The 21,993-nt window shown below is 38.0% G+C and overlaps 1 protein-coding gene across 2 annotated transcripts; it reads left to right on the top strand.

The window, feature by feature from the left end:
- Positions 1–4,769: 4,769 nt before the first annotated feature.
- Positions 4,770–21,189, top strand: CETN3 (centrin 3). Of its 2 annotated transcripts, XR_014880467.1 has the most exons (6): positions 4,770–4,924; positions 6,881–7,016; positions 8,324–8,438; positions 13,154–13,345; positions 15,548–15,681; positions 20,600–21,189. XR_014880467.1 is itself a non-coding variant. In XM_010726066.3 (5 exons), exons 1-5 carry the CDS (start codon positions 4,908–4,910, stop codon positions 20,641–20,643), a joined length of 504 nt encoding a protein of 167 aa, XP_010724368.3. In that variant the 5' UTR covers positions 4,770–4,907; the 3' UTR covers positions 20,644–21,189. The 2 variants fall into 2 exon arrangements, 1 of the variants encoding a protein (XP_010724368.3); XM_010726066.3 differs by lacking the exon at positions 15,548–15,681.
- Positions 21,190–21,993: the final 804 nt, after the last annotated feature.

Genomic DNA, 21,993 nt, shown 5'->3' with positions numbered 1-21,993 from the left:
TGCAGTCTGGTAATGATTTCTACACATTTTTAGATAAGTATTTTTCCACTAAGTTGTTAGTAATATCTTTCACTTTTCTTAGTAAGAGACTGTATTAGAAACATTTATGTATCATCATAGAATCATAGAATCATAGAATGGCCTGGATTGAAAAGGATCACAATGATCATTGAGTTTTAACCCCCTTGCTATGTGCAGGGTTGCCAACCACCAGACCAGGCTGCCCAGAGCCACATCCAGCCTGGCCTTGAATGCCTCCAGGGATGCGGCATCCACAACCTCCTTGGGCAACCTGTTCCAGTGTGTCAGCATTTTTTGTGTGAAACTTTCTCCTAATATCTAACCTAAACCTCCCCTGTCTCAGTTTAGGACCATTCTCCTTTGTCCTATCACTATCCACTCTCATAAACAGCCGTTCCCCCTCTTGTTTATATGCTCCCTTTAAATACTGGAAGGCCAAAATGAGGTTTCCCCTTCTCCAAGCTAAACGAGCCCAGTTCCTTCAACCTTTCCTCATAGGAGAGGTATTCCAGCCCTCTGATCATCTTAGTGGCCCTCCTCTGGACCCACTCCACGTCCTTCCTACGTACTCGGGACCCCAGGCCTGGACGCAGTAGTGTAGATGGGGCTTCACAAGAACTGAGTAGAGGTGGACAATCACCTCCCTCTCCCTTCACTCCTTTTAACGCAGCCCAGGATGTAGTTGGTCTTCCAGGCTGCAAGCGTACACTGCTGGCTCATGTCCAGCTTCGTGTGGCTGCACTCAAGGGCTTCTTCACCCAGTCTGCATATACACCTGGGATTACCCCAGCCCAAGTGCTACAGCTTGCACTTGGCCTTATTGAACCTCATTAGGTTCATAGGGGCCCACTTCTTCAGCCTGTCAGGTCCTTTTGGATGTCTTCCCTTCCTTCCAGTGTATCAACTGCACCACGCAGCTTGGTGTCATCCACAAACTTGCTGAGGGTACACTCAATGCCATCATCTATGTCACTGATGAAGATGGGGAAGAGCACCAGTCCCAAGACTGACCTTTTGGGGACACTGCTTGTGATCGGCCTCCACCCTGACACGGAACCATTGATCATAACCTTTCCTTTGCATCCAGCCAACCAGTTCTTAATCCACCGAACAGTCCATCTTTCAAAACCACGCCTCTCCAATTTAGAGAGAAGGATGCGGTGAGGATTCCTGGACTTTGCAGAAGTCCAGAAAGATGACATCCATTGCCCCTCTCCACCCACTGAAGCCATCACTCCATCACAGAAGGCCACCAGATTGGTCAGGCATGATCTGCCCTTGGTGAAGCCATGCTGGTTGTCTCAAATAACCTCTATCTTGTATGTGCCTTAACATAGTTTCCAGGAGGACCTGCTCCATGATCTTCCCAGGCAAAGAGGTGAGGCTCACCGGCCTGTAGTTCCCTGGGTCATTCTTTTTCCCTTTTTTAAAAATTGGAGTAATGTTTCCCTTTTCCCAATCGCCAGAGACTGCACCAGCCAGCCATGATTTTTCAGATATGATGGAGAGCAGCTCGGCAACCACATCAGCCATCTCTAGGCTGGATCATCTCTCAGAACCCTAGGATGGATATCATCTGGCCCCATGGACTTATATACATTCAGTTTCATGAGGAGGCCATGGACTTGTTCCACTGTTACAGTGGAAAGGAATCCACTCTTTTCACCCACATCCAGAGGTTCAGGGTCCTGGCAGACATGGGGAGGAGCCTGACCACCAGTGAAAATCGAGGCAAAGCACTTACTGAGCTCCTCAGCTTTTTCCATGTCTGAGGAAGCCACTTCTCCATCCTCATTTGTCATAGAGTTATGCTGCAAAGCTTATATAAAAGCACAAGTGATGCTTATTAAAAAAAAAAAAACAAAACAGAACAAAAACTCACAAAAAAGGCTTTACCACATAGCACAATTAATCTTTTCCATGGAATTTGCATACCAAATATGGATACGATGAAAGCATTTATTTGGGGGATCAATTTGAGTTTGTGATAACTCAGATTTTTATTTTCACGCATGACAGCAGCTAATGACAGCTGTTAACTGCACTTGAAAAAAAAATGTTCACATTGCTTGTGTTCAGCACACCACTGGAAGTTGAAATGATGCCTATCATGCTTCACATTTGGTTTCTTGATAAAGGGTAAGGCTCTAATTAATTTTGCATAGTCAGCCTCTGGAGGATTGGTTAGTGCTGACCACAGTGACACGCAAATTTGCAGCTGGTGTTTAATTAAGAGATATACATGGCTTGGAACCTGTATTTACAAATGAGTTCATTTGGTACCATTGGCAGATCTTGCCCCTTCATGGGATCATAGGAAATAGAAATAACTTTCTTCCAAATGGAATGACTTGGGCTAATGAGAGTTTCGTTAAACTACTTAAAGCTCAACAGAATCCAGAGTGAATGTAATAACTACTTGTCTTAAAGCCATTAGCAACGATTGTGTATTCCACACCAGTTCTAGATGGCTTACATCAGAAGATGCTGATTCCTGTTCTGATTTTGAACAGGAGGCATGAGATTTCTAATCTCCTGTACCCTCAAATTCAGCTTGGGAGAAGGGAACAGATGCATTTCAAATATTAAGAAAAATAGGAATAGAGAAATAAACATTTGCTTAAATTGAAGGTATGGCTGCAGACAGATCTACAAATAGCTTTCGGTAAGCAGCAGATGAGTTTGTGAATTAATTGAAAGCATTATAGAATGAATTATAGAATTTTCAAGGTTATCCCTAAAAAAAGCAATTACTTTTCTTACTAAGCAAGCAATACACAGTTGTGAGGCACCCACTAGCGTTACTTTAATTTATCTCATCTATTCATAGGTAGTCATTTCAGAAGGGGTATTGCCAGCTTTGAAAATCTAAGGGTTCACAGGTCAAAGTTACTATAACTAAAATAAAATATTTACTTTTTTTTTCCTTTTCAGTTTTTAATTCCTGATATCTCCATTTCATGTGCAACCTCAGCGTAGCAACTGCCTTTATTGAGGTGATAAACAGTGTGTTTTAAATCCAGGGTTGTAAAGACACTGGCTTCTTACACTTGCAAAGCTGTGTACACTGATCAGCTTAGTATAATCAAATTTAGAAGCAGAGCACACAGAGGTTTTCTCATAGGAAAGAGCAGAAAGAGACCTGTGTGCTCCCTTCTGGATACATTATGGTGGAGCAGGAACTTCCAGCAGAAGATCAAAAAGTCCTATTGGCACCATCTGAAAACACTGCCAGATGATCTGCTTTTAGAAGAATCACCAAGGTTGGAAAAGACCTCAAAGATTCCCAACCATCCACCTACCATCAATATTTCTCCACTACACCATGTCCCTTAGTAAAACATCTAAATGGTTCTTGAACGCCTCCAGAGACAATGATGCCTCCACCTCCCTGGACCTGTTCCTGCACCTGACCACTCTGTCAGAAAAGAGATTTTTCCTAATGTCCAACCTGAGTTTCCCCTGGCACAAATTGGGGCCATTCCCTCTAGTCCTACCACTAGTTAGGTGGGAGAAGAGGCCAAACCCCACCTCACCATGACCTCCTTTCATGGAGTTGTAGAGAGCGATAAGGTCTCCCGTGAGTCTCCTGCAGTCCAACAATCAAAGTTCCCGCAGTTGCTCCTCATAAGGCTTGTACTCCAGACTCTTCAGCTGAACAATGACCAATACCCTGAGATCCTTTTCTTCCACACAGTCTTCCAGCCACTTTGCCCCAAGCCCGTAGTGTTGTCTGTGGTTATTGTGACCAAAGTGCAGGACCTGGCACTTGGTTGGGCTTCTGCTCTTATAATTTTCTCTCTGCATATCCTACCAACATCCTTATACTCTTCCTGAGTGGCTTGCCCCTTCATTCATATGTCCTAAACTCTTTTTTATTCCCTGAGTCTCAGCTGGAGTTCCCCATTCAACCAGGCTGGTCTTTCCCACCAATTCATCATACGGCACACGGGAACAACATCTACATGGCCGAGCTATTAGCATGGGACAGGTCCACTTAGGCAGTAGTTGTGAAACAACTCTGTCTGCCCCTGTCTACCATAGGCTCTACAAGTGACACAGCAGCGGGTACACAAAGTGTCATGGAATCATAGAATGGCTTGGGTTGGAAGGGACATCAAGGATCATCCATTCCCAACCAACCTCCCTGCGTTGGGCACTGTTGCCCATTGTCACAAACCAATGGCACAGTGAGGTGATATTTTTTCAGTCAAGGTTTTCTTATCAGTGAAATGAGTTGTTTCCTCCACTTGCGCAATGTGTAACATTGGCTCATGCCAATGGTTTCCAAAGCATGAAAATACCAGTGGCAATGAGCATTTTAAAATAGATTGCTTCCCCTGCAAATTTATCATGCTGCTATCAGATCACGATTCAGTTCTTAGAATAAGTATCAAAATACTTAATACACAGGCTTTGATGTGTTTTTTAAGAAGATCCACACAATGCTGACTTTCAGAAGCTGGAAAAGCTGGATAAAATCGTTCCCATACACTGAGTGCACACAACCACGTCGCTGCTGACGTTTCTCAAGGGTCACACAGGACACACAGACCACATCCTACCAGAGCCAACCCACTCACTGCAGAGGGCGGCACCTTCTGAGCTGCCCTGCGCAGGCAGGAAAAAAGCACGCCTACTCACACTCCCAAAATGGCGCCGTCGGCACCTGACTAACAGCCTCCTCAGCAAGCCCCGCCCCTTCTGCTGCCTCTCACGGAACGCACCCTTCTGCTTGAGTGGCACAGAAGTAGCCTATGAGCATGTCAAGGGGGCGGGAGCAGGTCCGGCTGCTAGCCAATCAGACGCTGCGATGAGGCGAGGAGGGCGCGGGTTGGTGTTTCCACGGGGAAGGCAGCGCGGCGCGGTCCGGCCGTGGTGGTAGTATGAGCCTGTCCGTGAGGTACGTGTGGGACCGGCGGGCATGAGCGGCTGGGGTCGGGCTGCGGGGCTGCAGTGGTGGGGAGGTGGCGCTCCTGTGAGGCGGCCGGGCCTCGCCAACGCCGTGTTTGTGTCACGTTAATCTGCATTCGGAGCTGTAAATGGGTTCCTCCCGGCTGCTCGTCGCGGAGCGGCGGCCGTCCCGGCGCGGTGAGGCAAGCCGGCACCGCTCGGCCTTGCGTGTCAGGCAGAGCCAGCCTGTGCTTCTCGTGTCCATTTTTGGAGCTTGCCCGGTGCCGTTCATTGGTTGGTGACAGCTAAATCTCAGCTGCGTGGTTAATCTCTGGTGTCAAGTAGAATTAGGTAATCTTCAGTGAGAGGGAAGAAAAAACAGCTAGTTACGGGCTGTGGGAAATAAGCACCTTTGGAAAGCAGATCTATATTCGCACCACAGTAAGTGGTACTGCATGCGTTTATCCACTGCTGCAGGCAAACAAATGAATATAGAGGGATTCCTGAGAGCATGATGAATTGCACAGCAATCTGGGATTGGAAGATCTCTGGGAGTCATTTCGTCTAGCTCGGCTCAGAGCAGCTCAGGCTCCCAGCAGTACGAAGTTGAGGGTCTTTTCCAACACTGTTAACAGCAGAGATCCTGTGGTCTCCCAGTGCAGCTATTCTGCTGCATAATCACTTGCACTGTGACAGTGCTTTCTTCTAGGTCTGCTTCCACCTTCTCTTACTCCTTGTAGTTGACCCTTGTTGCTGTGCACCACTGATGGGAACCTGCCTGTCTGCTTTGTCTAATTCTCTAGACAGTGCCTTACCCTCCCCCACTGGGTCCTTCTGCCAACACACTCTGATTGAAACAAACCCAGCTCCTTCAGCTCCTCCTGAACCAAATGCTGCAGCCACCTCGGTATTGATTGCTGTATGCCTTACTTTAGCCATCTTCTCAGGCACCCCAACTCAATGCAGTACTTTGGATGCAGCTACACGACTGCAGAATGGAAGGAATTAGCACTGCAGGTAGCTGTGCTCATTGCTGCAACAGTTTGCTGTGCTGCTGATGGCAGATCTCTATGTCTGCACGTTCCAAGGGTGCACTTTTAGCCTTCTTAAAAGTCATAGTTAGTATCACTTATTGCTTTGAATGTACTACTTTTTTAAAAGCTTGAGCTGAAATAGACATCTTTTCATGCAATTACACTGAATAAAGAGCAGTTGCTCTGCAAATAATACAATTAAAGCATGTTTTACTAGCTTGGTCTAAGTTTCCTTTATCTTTGCCATCTTCATTTTTTTTTCTGATTGTTCCCAATTCCTGAGAATTTTTTGTTTCTGTTACTACTAAACCAGTAAGGAGAAGAAGGTTGTCTTTGAGTAGTGTTTGCTGTTTTAAGGGACTTGACTCTTTTGTATGCATGAGAAACAGCAAAAAAAGTCTCTGGTTCATGATGTATCTTGTAATATTTTTAAAAATCCATAGATAGTTGGCATCTATGAACTGCTTCTGGCAAAAAATCCACAGATTTATGTCACTTGACACTCACTTCAGCAGCTGGACAACCAAGCTATATGCCTAATTAAAGCTCTGTCCCCTAAAACTTTCTTGTTTTGCTACAGTTTAGAAATACGGTGTTTTTAGGAGTTGCATTATGTCAACTGCTAATTCATCTTGCAACTGCAACCTCAAGCATTCTTTTTAACTGATAGCTTTTTCTAATTTTGTTTGGTTGTTTATTAACCAGATCACCTCTGCTGGGCAGAGAAGTAGAGGAGCCATTCAACCTGTGCAAAGGAATTGTCTGCTTCACGTATTACTTCAAACTGGGAGATCAAGTTGGGAAGAAGCTGAATGGGGATGGCAATAAACTGTGCAATTATAATGAGTTTCTTATTGGTGGGAAAATGTAATCTACAGTTGGTATCTTTCCAGTATTAATCAGTTGTATTGAATTTCCCTCTTGTCATGTAGGAATGAGCTTTCAGTAGACAAAACTAAAAAGAAGAAGAGAAGAGAGCTGACTGAGGAACAGAAACAAGAAATTAAAGATGCCTTTGAATTGTTTGATACAGACAAAGATAGAGCAATAAATTACCATGAGTTGAAGGTATTTTTATTTATTCGTCATTTAAATTTCTTTAGGGCAGGTAATATACATCTAAATGATTTTTTAAGTCATCAACTCTATCTTTAAAAATGCTTCATAGTCAAGATGTCCTGGAAGGCTGAAGTGGGGATAATTGAAAAATTGCTGATATGCCTTGAAGTAAGACTCAGCTTTTGCCCCTACATCCTATACTTGCCACAGTAACAGAGTTGCTGTAGCATGTTGTGTAAGAGGTCTTACCGCTCCCTAGAGTTTGACTTGGGTAGATGAGTAAGCTTCATCCAGGGCAAATACTGTCTTGTAGAGAGGTCAGCATTCCTTTAATGTATTGGAAAGGAATATGTAATCCAACTTATTTGTTCCACAATCTTATTCTATCCTGTAAGAATAAGAAGAAAAATGGCTCTTGTTGTACTTTAATAATCTGTAGAGGAATGTTGTGAGTATAGTGATTCCCTCTTCTTTTTTCAGATTTTGGGTATTTTGCCTCTCCTGGAAGCTGTAATGAGAGGGGAACTACTGGGGACTATTCATACAGCTTTTCCAGTTAGGGTGTGCTTCGTATTTTCAGCTGTCATGATGGCAAAGTTGTTTATTATCAGTTTAGTTAAATATGGCTCTGAAGATAACACAGTGAAAGAACTGAAATGTATAGAGTAAAGAAATATCTCCTTTTGCAACATCAGCCTGTAGGGTAGATATGAAATGGCTATGTTGAATAGGATTGGGGCTTTTTATTTGTCGTTTAATGTAAGCTCATATATTTGAATGCAGTCAAAGTGCTGAGAAACTGCCATCTCTGTTGAAATGTGGAAACTAAGCATCAATTCCTAATCTAATGAAAAAATGGAATAACTTACACATTTACGTAGGTATATAGTTTCAAGTGGAAAAGTGATAAATTAAATCACTTGAAAGATAACTTGTCAAATGTTTACTGTGAGTAATTTAAAGAATGATTTTCAATTTGATATTTGAAAAAGAGACAGTACTCAGAATGTCTTTAAAAGTTAGAAAAAAATCTACTTCTAAAAAGCATATGATGCACTCTTTAAAATTATTGGAAACCTGAGGGCTATTTTTTCACTGTAATTTGATATTCTATTTATTAGTGCCTGTTTTGGGTGATTTCATTTTTTTTATAGAAAGCACTTTTGGAATTTTAATTTTATTTATTGTTGTTGCTGTCCCACTGGTGTGCAACTCTGTTTTAGGCACTAATGTTCTTATTAAAAATAAGAAAAAATCTCTCTTAAATCTCTATTTTAATGATAGTATTTGATTGCACTTTCTTTTTATTCCAAAAGGTGGCAATGAGAGCCTTGGGTTTTGATGTGAAAAAAGCTGATGTACTGAAAATACTTAAAGATTATGATCGAGAAGCAACAGGCAAGATCACTTTCGAAGATTTTAATGAAGTTGGTATGTATTTGATTTTATACCTTTAGAAATCTACTTTCAGAGAAACTTAGCTTACAGTAGTGACTGCAGTTTGACCAGGAGTGCTTTGTGTGTTTTTGTAGTTACCTAGTACTATTACAAAGGAGAGATGGGAGATTCAGCGTTATATTTTTCTTTATAAACTTGCATAGTGGAAGAAAATAATTCTTTGAATATACATAGAGATGAAGGATCACAGCAATATAAAAGGAAACAAATTTCTACAAAGCAATAAGCACTAATTTGAAATATTGATAATCATGTGTTTATATTTCTTTTTTTTTTTAGTATTCTCCTTCCTGCTGTGGTAAAAGTAGTCGGCACTGAATTTCATAGGAAGGAGTGTGTAGACTGACAAACTGTAAACTGAATACAGATTTTTCTGTAAACTAACAAAGATGAGAGAAACTGAAGCAGATGTTAAATATTGTACATCAAGGATTTTCAACTGCTGATAAAAACAGTGAATTTCATTAACTATTTCTTTTATCTAAATATTTTGTATCTCACAGACTTCTACATTCTCTAAATGTGGAGCGATCTATACAATTTTAAAAACCAGGAATTTAGAGTCTTTGAGGATTTTTTTGACTGTTACGCATTATTTTTACTTTTGCATACAATTAGTATTTGCCAAAAATATAAACAGAGATACCTCCATGTATGTTACGATTTTATATCTCTATTACACAATTCCAGTCCGTGTGTTCAAAGTATTAAGTTGTCTAATATTTCTGAAAAAAGCAATGTAATATGTATGTATTTGCTTCTACCTATACATAACAATCTGCTTAGTAACGGTGAATACATTATTGGTTTAAATTTTGGCAAACTGTAGAAATTTAACAGGTTGGGAATGGAGAAAGTGTGTTGTTAATGATGGGTATTTTTTTTTTTTCTTAATTCTTATTCAAGCTAGAAGAAATATGAGTTAGGAGAGAATTGAAGAAGTCTGTGGGGGAATAAAATTGATCAATCCTTATTCAAGAAGAAAAAACGAAAGAAAAAAATTTATTGATTTAATATAATGTATCATATTATTATGCTATAACATGATGAAATATAGTATGATTATTGTGCAGATCTTTTTAAATTCCTGATGTTTGACTTAGGTTGGAAGGAACCTTAAAGGTCATCTAGTTCCAATCCCCTGCTGTGGGCGGGGGTGCCTGCCAAAAGATCAGGCTGCCCAGGTCCTCATCCAAACTGACCTTGAACATCTCCAGGCATGGGGCATCCACAGCTTCTCTAGGCCTCATCACCCTCTCAGTAAAGAATTTCTTCCTAACGTCTAACCTCAATTTTCCCTCTCTTAGTTTAAAACCATTTCCATTTGTCCTATTACTATTAGACTGTATAAAAAGTCCCCCTCCTGCTTATAAGCTCTCCTCAAGTACTGGAAGGCTGCAACGAGGTCTTTTCTTCTCCAAGTTGAACAAGCTCAGCTCCCTCAAGCTTCCTTCATAAGAGAGGTATTCCAGCTCTTTGATCATCTTTGTAGCCCTCTTCTAGGCCTGCTCAAACCACTCTGCACCTTTCTTTTGCTGGGGTCCCTAGACCTGGATGCATTACTCTGCATGGGACCTTAGAAGAGCAGGGTAGAGGAGGACCTCCTTTTCCCTGCTGGCTGCTCCTCTTTTGTTGGAGCCCAGGATGCAGTCAGCTTTTCAGCCTGCAAACACATGCTGTTGGCCTGTATCCAGCATTTTGTGCATCAGGATCTTGAAGCCCCTCTTGGGAGGACTGCTCTTAATGAGTTCTTCTCTGAGTCTGTGCAGGTATCTGAGAATACCCTGACTCAGGTGTATACCTTGCTCTTGATCTTATTGAGTCTCATTAGGCTCACGTAGTACTGCTTTTCAATTGTGTACAAGTCCCTCTGGATGGCATCTCTTCCTTCCCTTGTGTCAACTGTACCACTCAGCTTGGTGTCATCTGCAGAATTGCTGAATATATACTCAATCCTGCTATCTATATCATTGATAAAGATGTTAAGAGATCTAGTACCATGGAAGACCCCTGAGGAATACTGCTTTTGACTAGTCTCCACTGGGACATAGAAATACTGACCACAAAGCTCTGGCTCCAACCACCCAATCAATTCCGTATGCACTGAATAGTCCACCTTTCATATCCATATTTTTCCAGTTTAGAGGTAAGACTATGATGTGGAATCTTATCAAAGGCCTTACAGAAGTCTAAGCAGACAACATGAGTTTCCTCTGCCTTTGTTCACCAATGCTGTCACTCCATCGCAGGAGGGTGCCAGATTGGTCAGGCACAGTCTGCCCTTGGTTAAGCAGTGCTGGCTCTTTGACTCTCATGTGCCCTAATATCTCTTCAGAAGTTTCCATGATCTTTCTAAGCACAGAGATGAGGCTCACCAGTCTGTTGTTCCTTGGGTCTTCCTTTCTCCCTTTCTTAAAAATGAGAATGATGTTTCCATTTTTTCCAGTCAATAGGGTCTTCGCCTGGCAGCAAGACTTTTCTTATCTGATTAAGAGTGGCTTAGCAACTACATCAGCCAGTCTCTTCAGCGCCCTTGGATAAAGCTTGTTCTGCCCCATAGACATGTACTCATTCTTCCTCACAACGTGGTCTTAGACTTGCTCTGCTCTGCCAGCAGGAACAGATTTTGTTCCTCTGACACCTGCTTAGAGATTCAGGAGCATGAGAGATGTGGGAAACCTGACTGCCAATGAAAATTGAGGCAAAAGAGCTCACTGAGTACTTCAGCCTTCTTCCTGTCTGTTAAAGCCAGTTCTTCCTTTGCACTTATCAGAGGGAGTATGCTCTCCTTGGCCTTTCTCTTCTGACTGATGTATCTAAAGATTCTTTGTTTTTTTTACTTTGCGCATCCCTTTCCAATTTCAGTTCCATCTGTGCCTTGGCTTTCCTGATCTTATTTTCCCATGTCTGAACTGCATTCTTTCATTCTTCCCAGGCCATCCATCTCTACTTCCACTGCCTATACATTTCCATCTTATCCCGGAGTTTGACCAGCAAGTACTTGCTCAGTCATGTTGACTTCCTGCCTCCTCTGCTTGATTTCTTATGCTGGGGGATGGAGACACTGTGTTCTCTCAGAAAGGTGTCCCTGAAGATCTTCCATCTCCTCTCTGTTCCGATGTCCGTAAGGACGTTTCCCAGGGGATTCATTCAGTAATTCCTAAAACAGCCCAAGGTTTCACCCTCGTGATGTTCAGTGTCCTGACTCAGCTTTTTTTGTTCTGGTTATCAATATAGACAGTCAATAAGTGCTGTGAGGAGCCAGGAAGATTCATGTAGAAAGCACAACTAATAGTGAGAGGGCAATTGAATCAATCCAAAAACTGTGAATCAGGTCTGAGCATGGCTGTGACAGATATGTCCTTACAGAATTAAAACTGTATACAGCTTGTAGCAGAAGGATTATGGAGTTAGAGATAATAGGTTATAGAAACAGTTATCATCAGTAAGCTGAAAGTAGTTAAACAATTGCTTAGCCAATAGTTTTGTGTAATTATCTGTGGTTTAAATGTCAGAACTGACCATCTAAAATGTGTATAGTTGTATCTCCTCTTGTTTTCTACAATCATTTTAACTATGGTGCTTAGAGGCAGTGTTTTTTTGTTAGCTGATGTTGCCTTTATTGCCTTTTAAGGCCTTTCTTCCATAACATAGAGTTTCTGAAGTGATTTACTACCGTAATACATCATGGTTGTTTTCAATGAAAATATTTAAATTGAGTGATTTTTTGTATATATTTCAATCTACATTATGTACAAAATACATAAATATATATATATATGAAAACAAAACAAAACAAAAAAAATCCTTATTGCTGTAGTGAAATTGCATGAGCTTGGATCTGGTATTTTGCTTTCAAGTTCGCTAAGCTGAAGGAATCATTCCATCTGCAGACAGTAGCAGATGTAAAGTGTTTGTCTTTGCACAAACAAGTATGATGTGTTTTTAATGGTTTGATAAAAGTCTTAAATACCATGTCCTGTAATATGAGCAGGTACATAGATATGAAGATATTTGTGTCTGATTCCAGAAGTGTCTGAATTAATTACTGAAAAAATATTTTTGTAGCTTGGCTGTCTTTTCTACTAAACAACTAACAAATGGATGCAATAAAAGGAGTGACCGAGAGTAACAAATACTTTCAGAATTAACATTTTGCAGTGTAGAGTCATTTTCATAAACCTCAGGCTGTAGTTTTGTTGTTTTTTTGTCAGTGCGATTTCGTATTTAAAAGAGAAGTTCCATGTGAATGTTTTTAGTTACTTAATGTTGTTTCAGTGTTTTCAGCAAGTCAAAATTCTATCCAAATCATAACAATTAAAATCAACAAATTCAAGAGCTTAGATCTGTTAGAGCTGATGTATTTTTTTGTGAAATGCATTTTTCGAATAGAAAAGGCATGTATATACTTCCAATTTGTATAGAAAAGTCTACTGAAAGCATGATTGAGTCTAAATTGCCATGTAGCTTTTCCACTGTACCTGATATATGGCAAAGCATAACTCAGCTTTGAAAAGGGAATAGAGAAAGAAAGACCAGATATGCATGCATACTTGTTTGGCTGCTATTGTGACTTGAAATAGGTTAAAAATGAAAGAACAGATGAAATCTGGAATATACATTCTTTCAGTCTGTCATTCTTAGTTTACCCTTCAGAATTTTTTAGTCTAACTTCAGAATCCTTACAGTGACAGACTGGATATTGGACAGAGATCCACAGGAAGAAATACTCAAGGCGTTCAAATTGTTTGATGATGATGACTCTGGTAAAATAAGCCTGAGAAACCTGCGTCGGGTTGCTAGAGAACTGGGTGAAAATATGTCTGATGAAGAACTGCGGGCTATGATTGAAGAATTTGATAAGGACGGAGATGGAGAAAGTAAGTATTAAGAATGGACTATATGGGATTTCAATCTCTTAATTTTCTCCTTATTTTAATGTAGCTTTATTTTGAAAATGCCAAAAATTTACAAATGTTCTCTTTGTTTTCTTTCTAAGTATCTTTCAACTCAAATTTAGCTTATGTATAACAAAAGTAGTTTTTGATATTAGTCCTGAAAATTGTATAGTGGAGTCTAAAAATCAGATTGATTTCTCACCTTCACTAAGGCTTAATAAAACCATACCTATTAAAGATTTGGTTAAAGTTCTGGTGGAAGTGTAAATAATTAAGTGGTTCATGGAAGAGTCTGTGTACTGTGTACACATTAAACTTTGATGTGCGTATGTATCAGTAAAAGGATTAAAAGAACAGAAGAAGCTCTTTTGATCACCTAGTCCAATATTTCTTAAGCAGCAGTGTGTCACTGTTGTGATTTCAGCTTGTTAGTCAGATACAAAGAGTTATGCTACTAAATTGCGCTGGAATAAGACTGTATTATGCATCTGTACTTAGGTGACCTGAAGAAACATGATGTGAAAAATGCCTCTGAAGAAACAAGGTCCAGATAGTGTAAGCTGTAGAAGAGGTTTATTAGCTAGACAAAGAATTAAGTAACACAGCCTGTTTGAAACTATGCTTATTAAGCACTACAACTTAGAGTTGTTGTTTGTTTGTTTGTTTTTCAACTCTCTTCTTTATTTCCCTCGTTAATTTAAATATATATTTAAACTGGAAGCCTAAATACTTGGATTTCAGGCACCACTCACTTAAGACAATCTACATATACTCTACATTTCTGAGTCATAGAAACCTATACGAGTTTTTTTCTTTCAGAATGGTTACTCTCATCTGACGTTTCAGAACTGAGATTTCAGAACTATCAACTTTTTCAGTAGCAAAACATTTTTATTTGTCAGCAACATCTACTGCTGGAGAAAAAAAACAAAACCCACAACACCTGCCTTTTTGTCAGCTTTGTGACAGATACTTCTATCTGTGCTGCCTGTGATAGATGTTATTTCACACTTGGCATACAACTGCAAGCTTGTTAATTGTTGGCCTGTACTTGTTTGCAATTACTCAAATAGTGGGGAAAAAAAGAAAAAAAGCTCCTTTTTTTTCTTCTTTGTTTTTTTCTCCTGAGACGAAGAGAAGAACTTCTGAATGTAGTCAGTTCAGTTAAAATGCAAACTTTTTGTTTAATTTTAGTGACATAAATAGGGAGCATAAAGGCAAAAATAGTTAAAGCTCTGTGTTTTTATTGCTACTAGACTATTAATGTTGATACTGTTTTTACAAAAGTCAGTGCACTGTTGAGAACACTCTTTTGTTTGGAAGATGCTACCTCCTGATCTCACTTTATTTCCTGAGGTCATGTTTCCTGCATAATTCTGGTGTTCCTCTATTTGTCAAACACATCCTTCCATACATTTATTGCATTGGTATTCACTTTAGTAGTTATACAGCAAAGAGTATTACAGAGTCTAAGTATACGTTATTTTAAGCTTGTTTGCCTTTTAAAAGGAGTAGTTGTTATTGCACTACCTATATTACTTATTTGTTTTAAAGACTCATTTTACTTTTATTTGAAAGTGTAGCTACAGAGGTGAAGCAAGTAGAATACATCAGCCATAAGCGTGTTTTGTCTTTGTTCTTCTAGAGCTGCCAACTCAATGTCAGAATGATAATCAGGGACTGTTTTGGTCGTATTGCTGTTTGGCCAGTAGAAATCAATGTAAACCTTTAGCTCCTTTCAGGAAGTTTATAGTTACTTTGGGATCAGCACTAAATTTCTGAGGTAGCTTAGTTCATTTTCCTTATTCATCCATTAATTTTGTTTTTTAGAGTAGTCTGGAACAAGATTGAATGTGGAAGATTGGCAGTATAGTGTTTATATGTGGTGCTGTTGTTCCTTATGGTTCTGTTTTCTGTATGTTAAAGAAAAGTGATACTGTTTCTAGCTCTTAAGATTAGTCTCAAAAAGTAAATGATCTTCTGAGTCAGTGTTCCATCTAGTTTCAAACATCTGGGTCATGTAACAAAGGCTTGTTCTCATCTAATTCTCCTTTATTTCCTGCCTAGGGGAAAAAATCTATAAGTATTAATTGGTAGTATTTTTAATTGATAATTTAAATATAGGAATTAATACCACTTAAAATTCTTACTATATTTGAAATATATTTTATTTTTTTTTCCTAGTGAAATAAAGGCTGTAACACAGTACTTCAGACTAGTTGAACCCTTGTCTTATTAGTGGAACTACTGTCTGTACTGGTACACTTTTCTGAACTTTCTGTAAAAGTATTTTTGGCATTAGCATCTGCCTTACGAAGGTAAATGATCATATTTTCATACTGCTTATCTTCTGAGTAACATATCTTTTGGTGTATGACTATTTTTAAAATTCCATGCTGTCAATTCATTCACTTTTTTGTCTTGTGTGGATGCATCTACAGTAAACATAATCCAGTTTCAGTTTTAGGTTCTTGCAAAGAATTAGGGTTGGAGGGAAAGCTCCACTAAATTAACTTTACTCTCTTGTTAACTCCTGTTTCTTAACTCTCCAAATCAATGTTTTATTCATTTTAGCTGCAAGAATACTTACTTTATGATGGTGTATGTCACGAAAATAATGGATGTCTGACACTAGGGAGGGCAGTGGTTGCTACCCTACCATCTGCTCATTAGGTAACTTGTGAGAGATCTGAAGTCTGAGAAGGATTACTTGGGTTGCTGGGAATTGTTGCCACATCTCACTTTGTTTGAATGTTGCAATATTTGTTTACCACTGTAATATTGTATTTCCACTTTGCAGCATTATGGAAAAGGTTTTTGGATCAGGAAATGTTTTGCTGAGGATGTTTGCATTTGTAGTTCTCCGAAAATTTCTTTATCTTCTAGATTTAATGTGCATGTAGTATTGAAACTGGCTATGTAATACTTCTGGAATAGTCTTTAGAAATTATATGAGAAAGAGCTGGGTAGAAATTTTGTCAGAAGAAGGTGGATTAGTATGAGTACTATAAGCATACCTAGTTTTTTGCCTTCATTTATTTACTTTGTTTCTTGTTACGCAGGTAGCACAACTAGTCTCAGTACTGTTCTTTAGCAGAGAAAACATTACTTCTTTTTGATGTTTTTGTTTTTGTTTTTCTTTCTGTATTTTTCAGTAGTCCACATGTAACTGGGCAGCACATTAAACTCCAACTTACTTATCCAACATTTTGTAAATGTAGTGGGGAAAAAACTAGCACCCTCAGTACATTGTGGAAATGTTTCCTATTTCTATTTTAGCTGTTTAACCACTCTCCTAACAGTCTTCCCCTAAACTCGTGGCAGAAACAATCAATTCCAAAAATCACAGCAGATTTTTGCCCTTGTGAGGTGAAAATAAAACGAAGAGGTAAAGATTGTAAATATCGGTCATTCTACTTGATAATAGCTTGGGTCTGGACCATTGCAGCTCTTGATGAAATATCCTCAGTTACAGTAAATCAAGCTGATCGTCCACACGAGGAGACAAGTATGTAATCTGAATAGCAGCCCTGTTTAATAACTATGGAAAAATATTTTCAAATCCATGTTACAGTTAAAATTATAATCCGCTACTTCCATTTGTATATACAAGAAAATACATGGGTCTATTTTGGTAATTTTTTTTTTTGACTTTAATACCTAATGTCCTTCTTCCAGACTTCTTGCTGAAAGGGTGAAAACAACGTAATATATAGTTCCTACTTTTGCCTCATCTCCCATTCTGTGTCTGAAACTTGCCCTCTGGTTGGTAATGTCCTGAAGCAGTAACACAGAAATAAATTACTTTGAAATTCATTTGTTTCTTCATATTGGACTGTCAGGCTGAGCTGCTGATGTGCCTGCAAACTTACCTTCAAAATAGAACATTTGTATCATGCTCAGTAATCACTTGGCTGATGGGGATACTAAATGTCCTGGGCAGTGGTCTCAACTTCATTGTTTAGGGGAAAAAGTTGTTTGTTTGTTTTTTAAAAAAAGTAAACCACTTAAGGGTTCTCTGGTTTCTGCAAAGGTGAAAGGAAGCTGTGATTTTTTTTTCATACCATGAGGGTGGGTAAGCATAGCAACCTTGGAGACGTTCTACAGCTTAATGAGGTAAAGGCCTGAACAATGTGATTTAGCTACCCTGCTGTGGGTAAAGGGTTGGGACATGAGTTTTGGATTACTGTTCAGTAACTCTAACGGTTAAAGTTTGTAAGTGTAATTAATTTATCAACATGGATTAATGCATTAGTCATCTTTTAATAGTTTTGATACATTTACTGAAATTACTTAGAAGAAATTCTGAACTTATTCTTCTTTGAATGCCAACAAAGATACATATTTATTTACTTTGCATTTCCTCTAGGTATGCTCAAACCATTTAATTCAGTCTTGAGTAAGATTCACTTAAGACTAGAGAATAGTTTTCAAAAACAACAGTAGAAGAGAACAGGTGTAAAATAAAGGAAGGTAGTCCAAGCTAACAAATTGTCCCTCTTCACCAATGTTTTACTGCTTTGAAAGTAGGCAGTGGCTTCACATTATCAGCAGCTTTATATCACTAATTTATTGAATTTACTAAGTCAGACCATATCATATATTAAGTTGTGTCCATACATGATGGCATAAAGCTGAAATATCTTTTCCTACTATAGTGTTTTTACATCATGTACATGCAAAAAGAGTTAACAGTATTTTTCTGTGCCAGCTTATTTTTAAACACTAATTACATGCACTATTAATGGGAGGGAAAGAAGCAATCCCAGTGTCCTTTTAGATACTTCTGTTTCACGTGGTTCATGAATCAACCACGTGAAACCTCAAGTCTGGTTTTAATTTTAGTTGTGCGTCATATAATGAATAAGTAGTATTACTATCTAAGGAAAGTGTTGCTTTCATCTTTAAAATCCTTGTACCTTCAGCAGACAACTTGAATCATACCTTAATTGTGATGTTTTAGGACAAAGCTCAAATGGTCACTTGTCTTGCTGGATATGTACGTGGCTCCGTCTAACTTCTCTTCATACAAGAGCACTGATTAAGTTTCATCTCTGAATTTGTGTTTAATGTGGCTTACTGAAAAGCTACTTTTGACTCCAAATTTATCCTGCAGATAACTGCTATTGGCAAAGGTCATATACACAGAGACTATTGCTCTTTTCTTCAAGTAAACAGTGAAAATAGTAGTTATTGTAAGTAAGATAATCCGTAACTATCTTTGAAAACAAGTCATACACTTTGAGATATATTCTCTTTCTAGTTACACTTTTATGTATAGCTTAAAACAATCTTATAACCTCAATGAGTGAAAATAGGTTGCTACATTATGTTTGTTGAGCAATATAACTAAATCAAACAGCTATTATTTTATATGCAGTAAAGCCTTAATTGATAATTCCTAACTCTGGAGAATGAACATCATACTTTCATGGTAACTGACCATTAATTGAACAACTCTTGAGAGTAAAGCATTAAAATAGAGCCAAAATAGGTCCAAACCCATCTGTTTTACTTTCTGAAATCTGTCAAGTTTTTTTTCCCCATTGCACCCTTCAACCTTCACTTTGCAGAATCAAACAGATAAGTATTAATGCACAGAAGTTTCCAGTATATTTTTTGTAATCATCCATTTTTTCTTATCTTTCTTCTTTCTTATCTTCTTTCTTATCCCTATTCTTATTTATTTTGGCCAGTATTCCAAACATGTTTCCATTTTAACTTGCTAGAACTGTTTCTCAGGAATTTCACATCTTTTCAATATCTATCTTTTTACTACTGATCTTTTGAATTTTTTTTTTTCTAGTTATTGCTAGCCACTACATTATATGAACAGTAATGCATTGAAGAATAATTAAAGTGGAAAAAACATGTTAGTACATAAGGGAGAACTTACAGGAAGTTGTAATTATCTGAAATCATAACATGAAAAATTCAACAGGTATAGAAATACATGGATTTACTTGATAATACTAATGAAATAAAACCATGATAATGCCTTTTAAGTCATGCAGAGAACATGGTGCTTCTGTGTAATGCAACATGGTGTAGCTATATGATTTACTGACATTTTAGAGTTTATAGTCCTAAAATAGATTAAATTGTTTCCTGTTGTTTTAAAATGTGTTGCAAGATGGCAGATTTAAGTTTATTTTTTTTAAATACTTTTAACATGAATTGGTTTAGCTTTTCTCTGGCTGTAGATGTAACTCCTGCTTTGCAATGACTTGTTCAGGACTAACTTGGGCACACTGTCTGGGGCAGATAATTGTCAAGGGCAGTTTGTCATATGTGTCTGTTCTTTTGCATATCACTGGCTTAATCTGTTCATTCCGCACTACAGTAATTAGTTGCAGAGTGAACATCCTCATTGGTTAACTCTTTCACAGTATCTCTGTTTTTAACATATGAGTAAGGTCAATAGCTCAGGTATAAGTGCAGTAAAATAATTAATGACTGCTAATTAATTTATTATTATTACTTAATTTCTTCAAGTACATTTGTGTTAAGTTTCTGTTAATTATAACTGTAGAATGAAGAAAGTTCAGGTGGGAGAAAAGCTTGTCAAAAGCCCGTCTTAATTCAAGCTAATTTGTAGAATCATTAGTAAATTATCCTGAAATTCATTTTTTATTTGTTCACTGTTACAGATTTGGGAGAAGAAAATCATGGTGTGAATGTGTGCTTTTTTGAGTTATTTTATCATTTTTGCTTCTTTGGGGGGAAAATGGGAACACAGAACACAAAGGTCTAAATTATTGTTTTAAGAATAAAAAAGAATTTGATCATAAGTGGAACTGCAGCTTTGTTGTTTGAGAAGCATATACTCTATATATTGTTATGGTTTTAACATATAAAGATGTTAAAAATGGAAATAAAGTGGTGTAGTTTTTCTTAGTTGTATTTTAAAATACTTTCCTAATTTTTATTTTTAATTTCTAAAATATTTTTTCTTTCAGAATTAGAAGTAATAGTTTTTTATTTTTGAGCCAAGTTCTGTCTTAGGAATCACATGTAGTTAAGATTGCATTCTGACTTCATTTCACATTAAAAAAAATAAATAAAAATTTTGTTTTAGAAGCAAAAAAAAAAATCCAAATTTGCATGTCTGTCACACCCAATAAGTACAAAGTTGGAAACCTTCAATTTAAGAGTGCAGTATGCATATGTATGTTATTTTCTCTTATGGTTTATGGGTATTTGCTGTTTGTCTAATAATTGTCTTTTCCTTTACAGTCAATCAAGAGGAGTTCATTGCTATTATGACTGGAGATATTTAACATTGGAAGAGAAGAAATGAATTTATCACAAAAGGGAAACATCGTTGGCATCTGCCATTAGAGTATTTTGTAATTCGTTTCTATTGATGGAGTCAAGTAGAAATTATTTTCCTCAGAGGTCCAAAATAAACACAAGTCTTAAGTACTGCTGCTTTGGAACTTTATGTCATTAAATCTCATCACTAGAATAAGTGATCATGTTAGTACAACTAATACTACATTTCAGAGTATTTTAGTGCTCATGTGTAAAATAGTTTTGTATAATATTTCTAAATTAAATCCTATTATAAGAACCTTTTGAAGTTGGCTTTATGTTAGCACTAACTGCGGCCTTAGTTTTGATACATGAAGTTTGACAGGTTTCCATTTTAATAAAATGCTCTTTACTATTGCTACTGAAAACTCTTGGTTTTTTTTGTTTAATTTGAGCTATGATTTAAAATCCGTCAAATAAATGTGTGTTTTGTTCTTTTTATAAGCTTTTACTTCTGTTGTAGTTGAATAGTAACATTAAATAAACAAGAATTTATATTCTCAAAGTTAAAATTTACTAGCTATTGCTTCTGTATGATGGTAGAGGGCAGGCAACTGTATTAGGGTAGATACTATATCACAAATATGCTTTAGTCGTCCAAATGTCAGCTAGCAGTCTTTTTTCTGTATCTACACCTCTGATAGTTGTGGCAATAATGGCAAGTGTTTGTGACAAGTAGATGCTTTTTTCTGCAGTATCTAGCCAGAACAAAAGTGTATATGGAATGAAGAGAAAGCTGAGACTGTTCAACCTTGAGAAGGCTCCAGGGAGTCTGAGGGCAGCCTTTCAGTATCTGAAATGGGAACAGTAAGAAAGATGGAGACGGGCTGAAGCAGAGTCTGTTATGACAGGAGAAAGGGATATGGTTTCAAACTAAAAGATGGAAGACTTAGTTTGGATACAAGGAAGAAGTTATTTACAGTAAGGGTAGTGAGGCACTGGAAAAGTTTGCCTAGAGGTGATGATCTCCCCATCCCTGGAGAGATTCAACATCAGTCTGGGTGGAGCTCTGAGCACTCTGTTCTAGCTGTAGGTATCCCTGCTCATTGCAAGGGAGTTGGCATGGATGACCTTTAATGGCCCCTTACAATTCAAATGATTCTGTGATTCTATGAAGATGTGAAGTAGTTAGAAACACTGAATGTGTGTCTAGCTTGCCAGGAGTTTTCCAGGATTCTGAGATTGATCTTCCAGATTTCCTGTCTACTGGCTGTAGCTTCTGCCTCTTAAATTTCAAATTGATTTCTCTCCCCTTACTTATCAAAGAATTTAAATTTGTTTTGCTTAATTCTGTGATCATCTTTCTTGCTGGAAAA

Source organism: Meleagris gallopavo, chromosome Z (assembly GCF_905368555.1).
Source record: "Meleagris gallopavo chromosome Z, MGAL_WU_HG_1.1, whole genome shotgun sequence".
Lineage (NCBI taxonomy): Eukaryota > Metazoa > Chordata > Aves > Galliformes > Phasianidae > Meleagris > Meleagris gallopavo.
The sequence above is the reverse complement of the archived record's forward strand: the minus strand, read 5'-3'. Positions and strand labels throughout refer to the sequence as shown.

Bases quoted from the DNA above. Each gene is read 5' to 3' on its own strand.
- CETN3 (XM_010726066.3), top strand. The intron at 8,439-13,153 runs GTATGTATTTGA...GAATCCTTACAG, and splicing joins CGAAGATTTTAATGAAGTTG to TGACAGACTGGATATTGGAC. The intron at 13,346-20,599 runs GTAAGTATTAAG...TTTCCTTTACAG, and splicing joins TAAGGACGGAGATGGAGAAA to TCAATCAAGAGGAGTTCATT.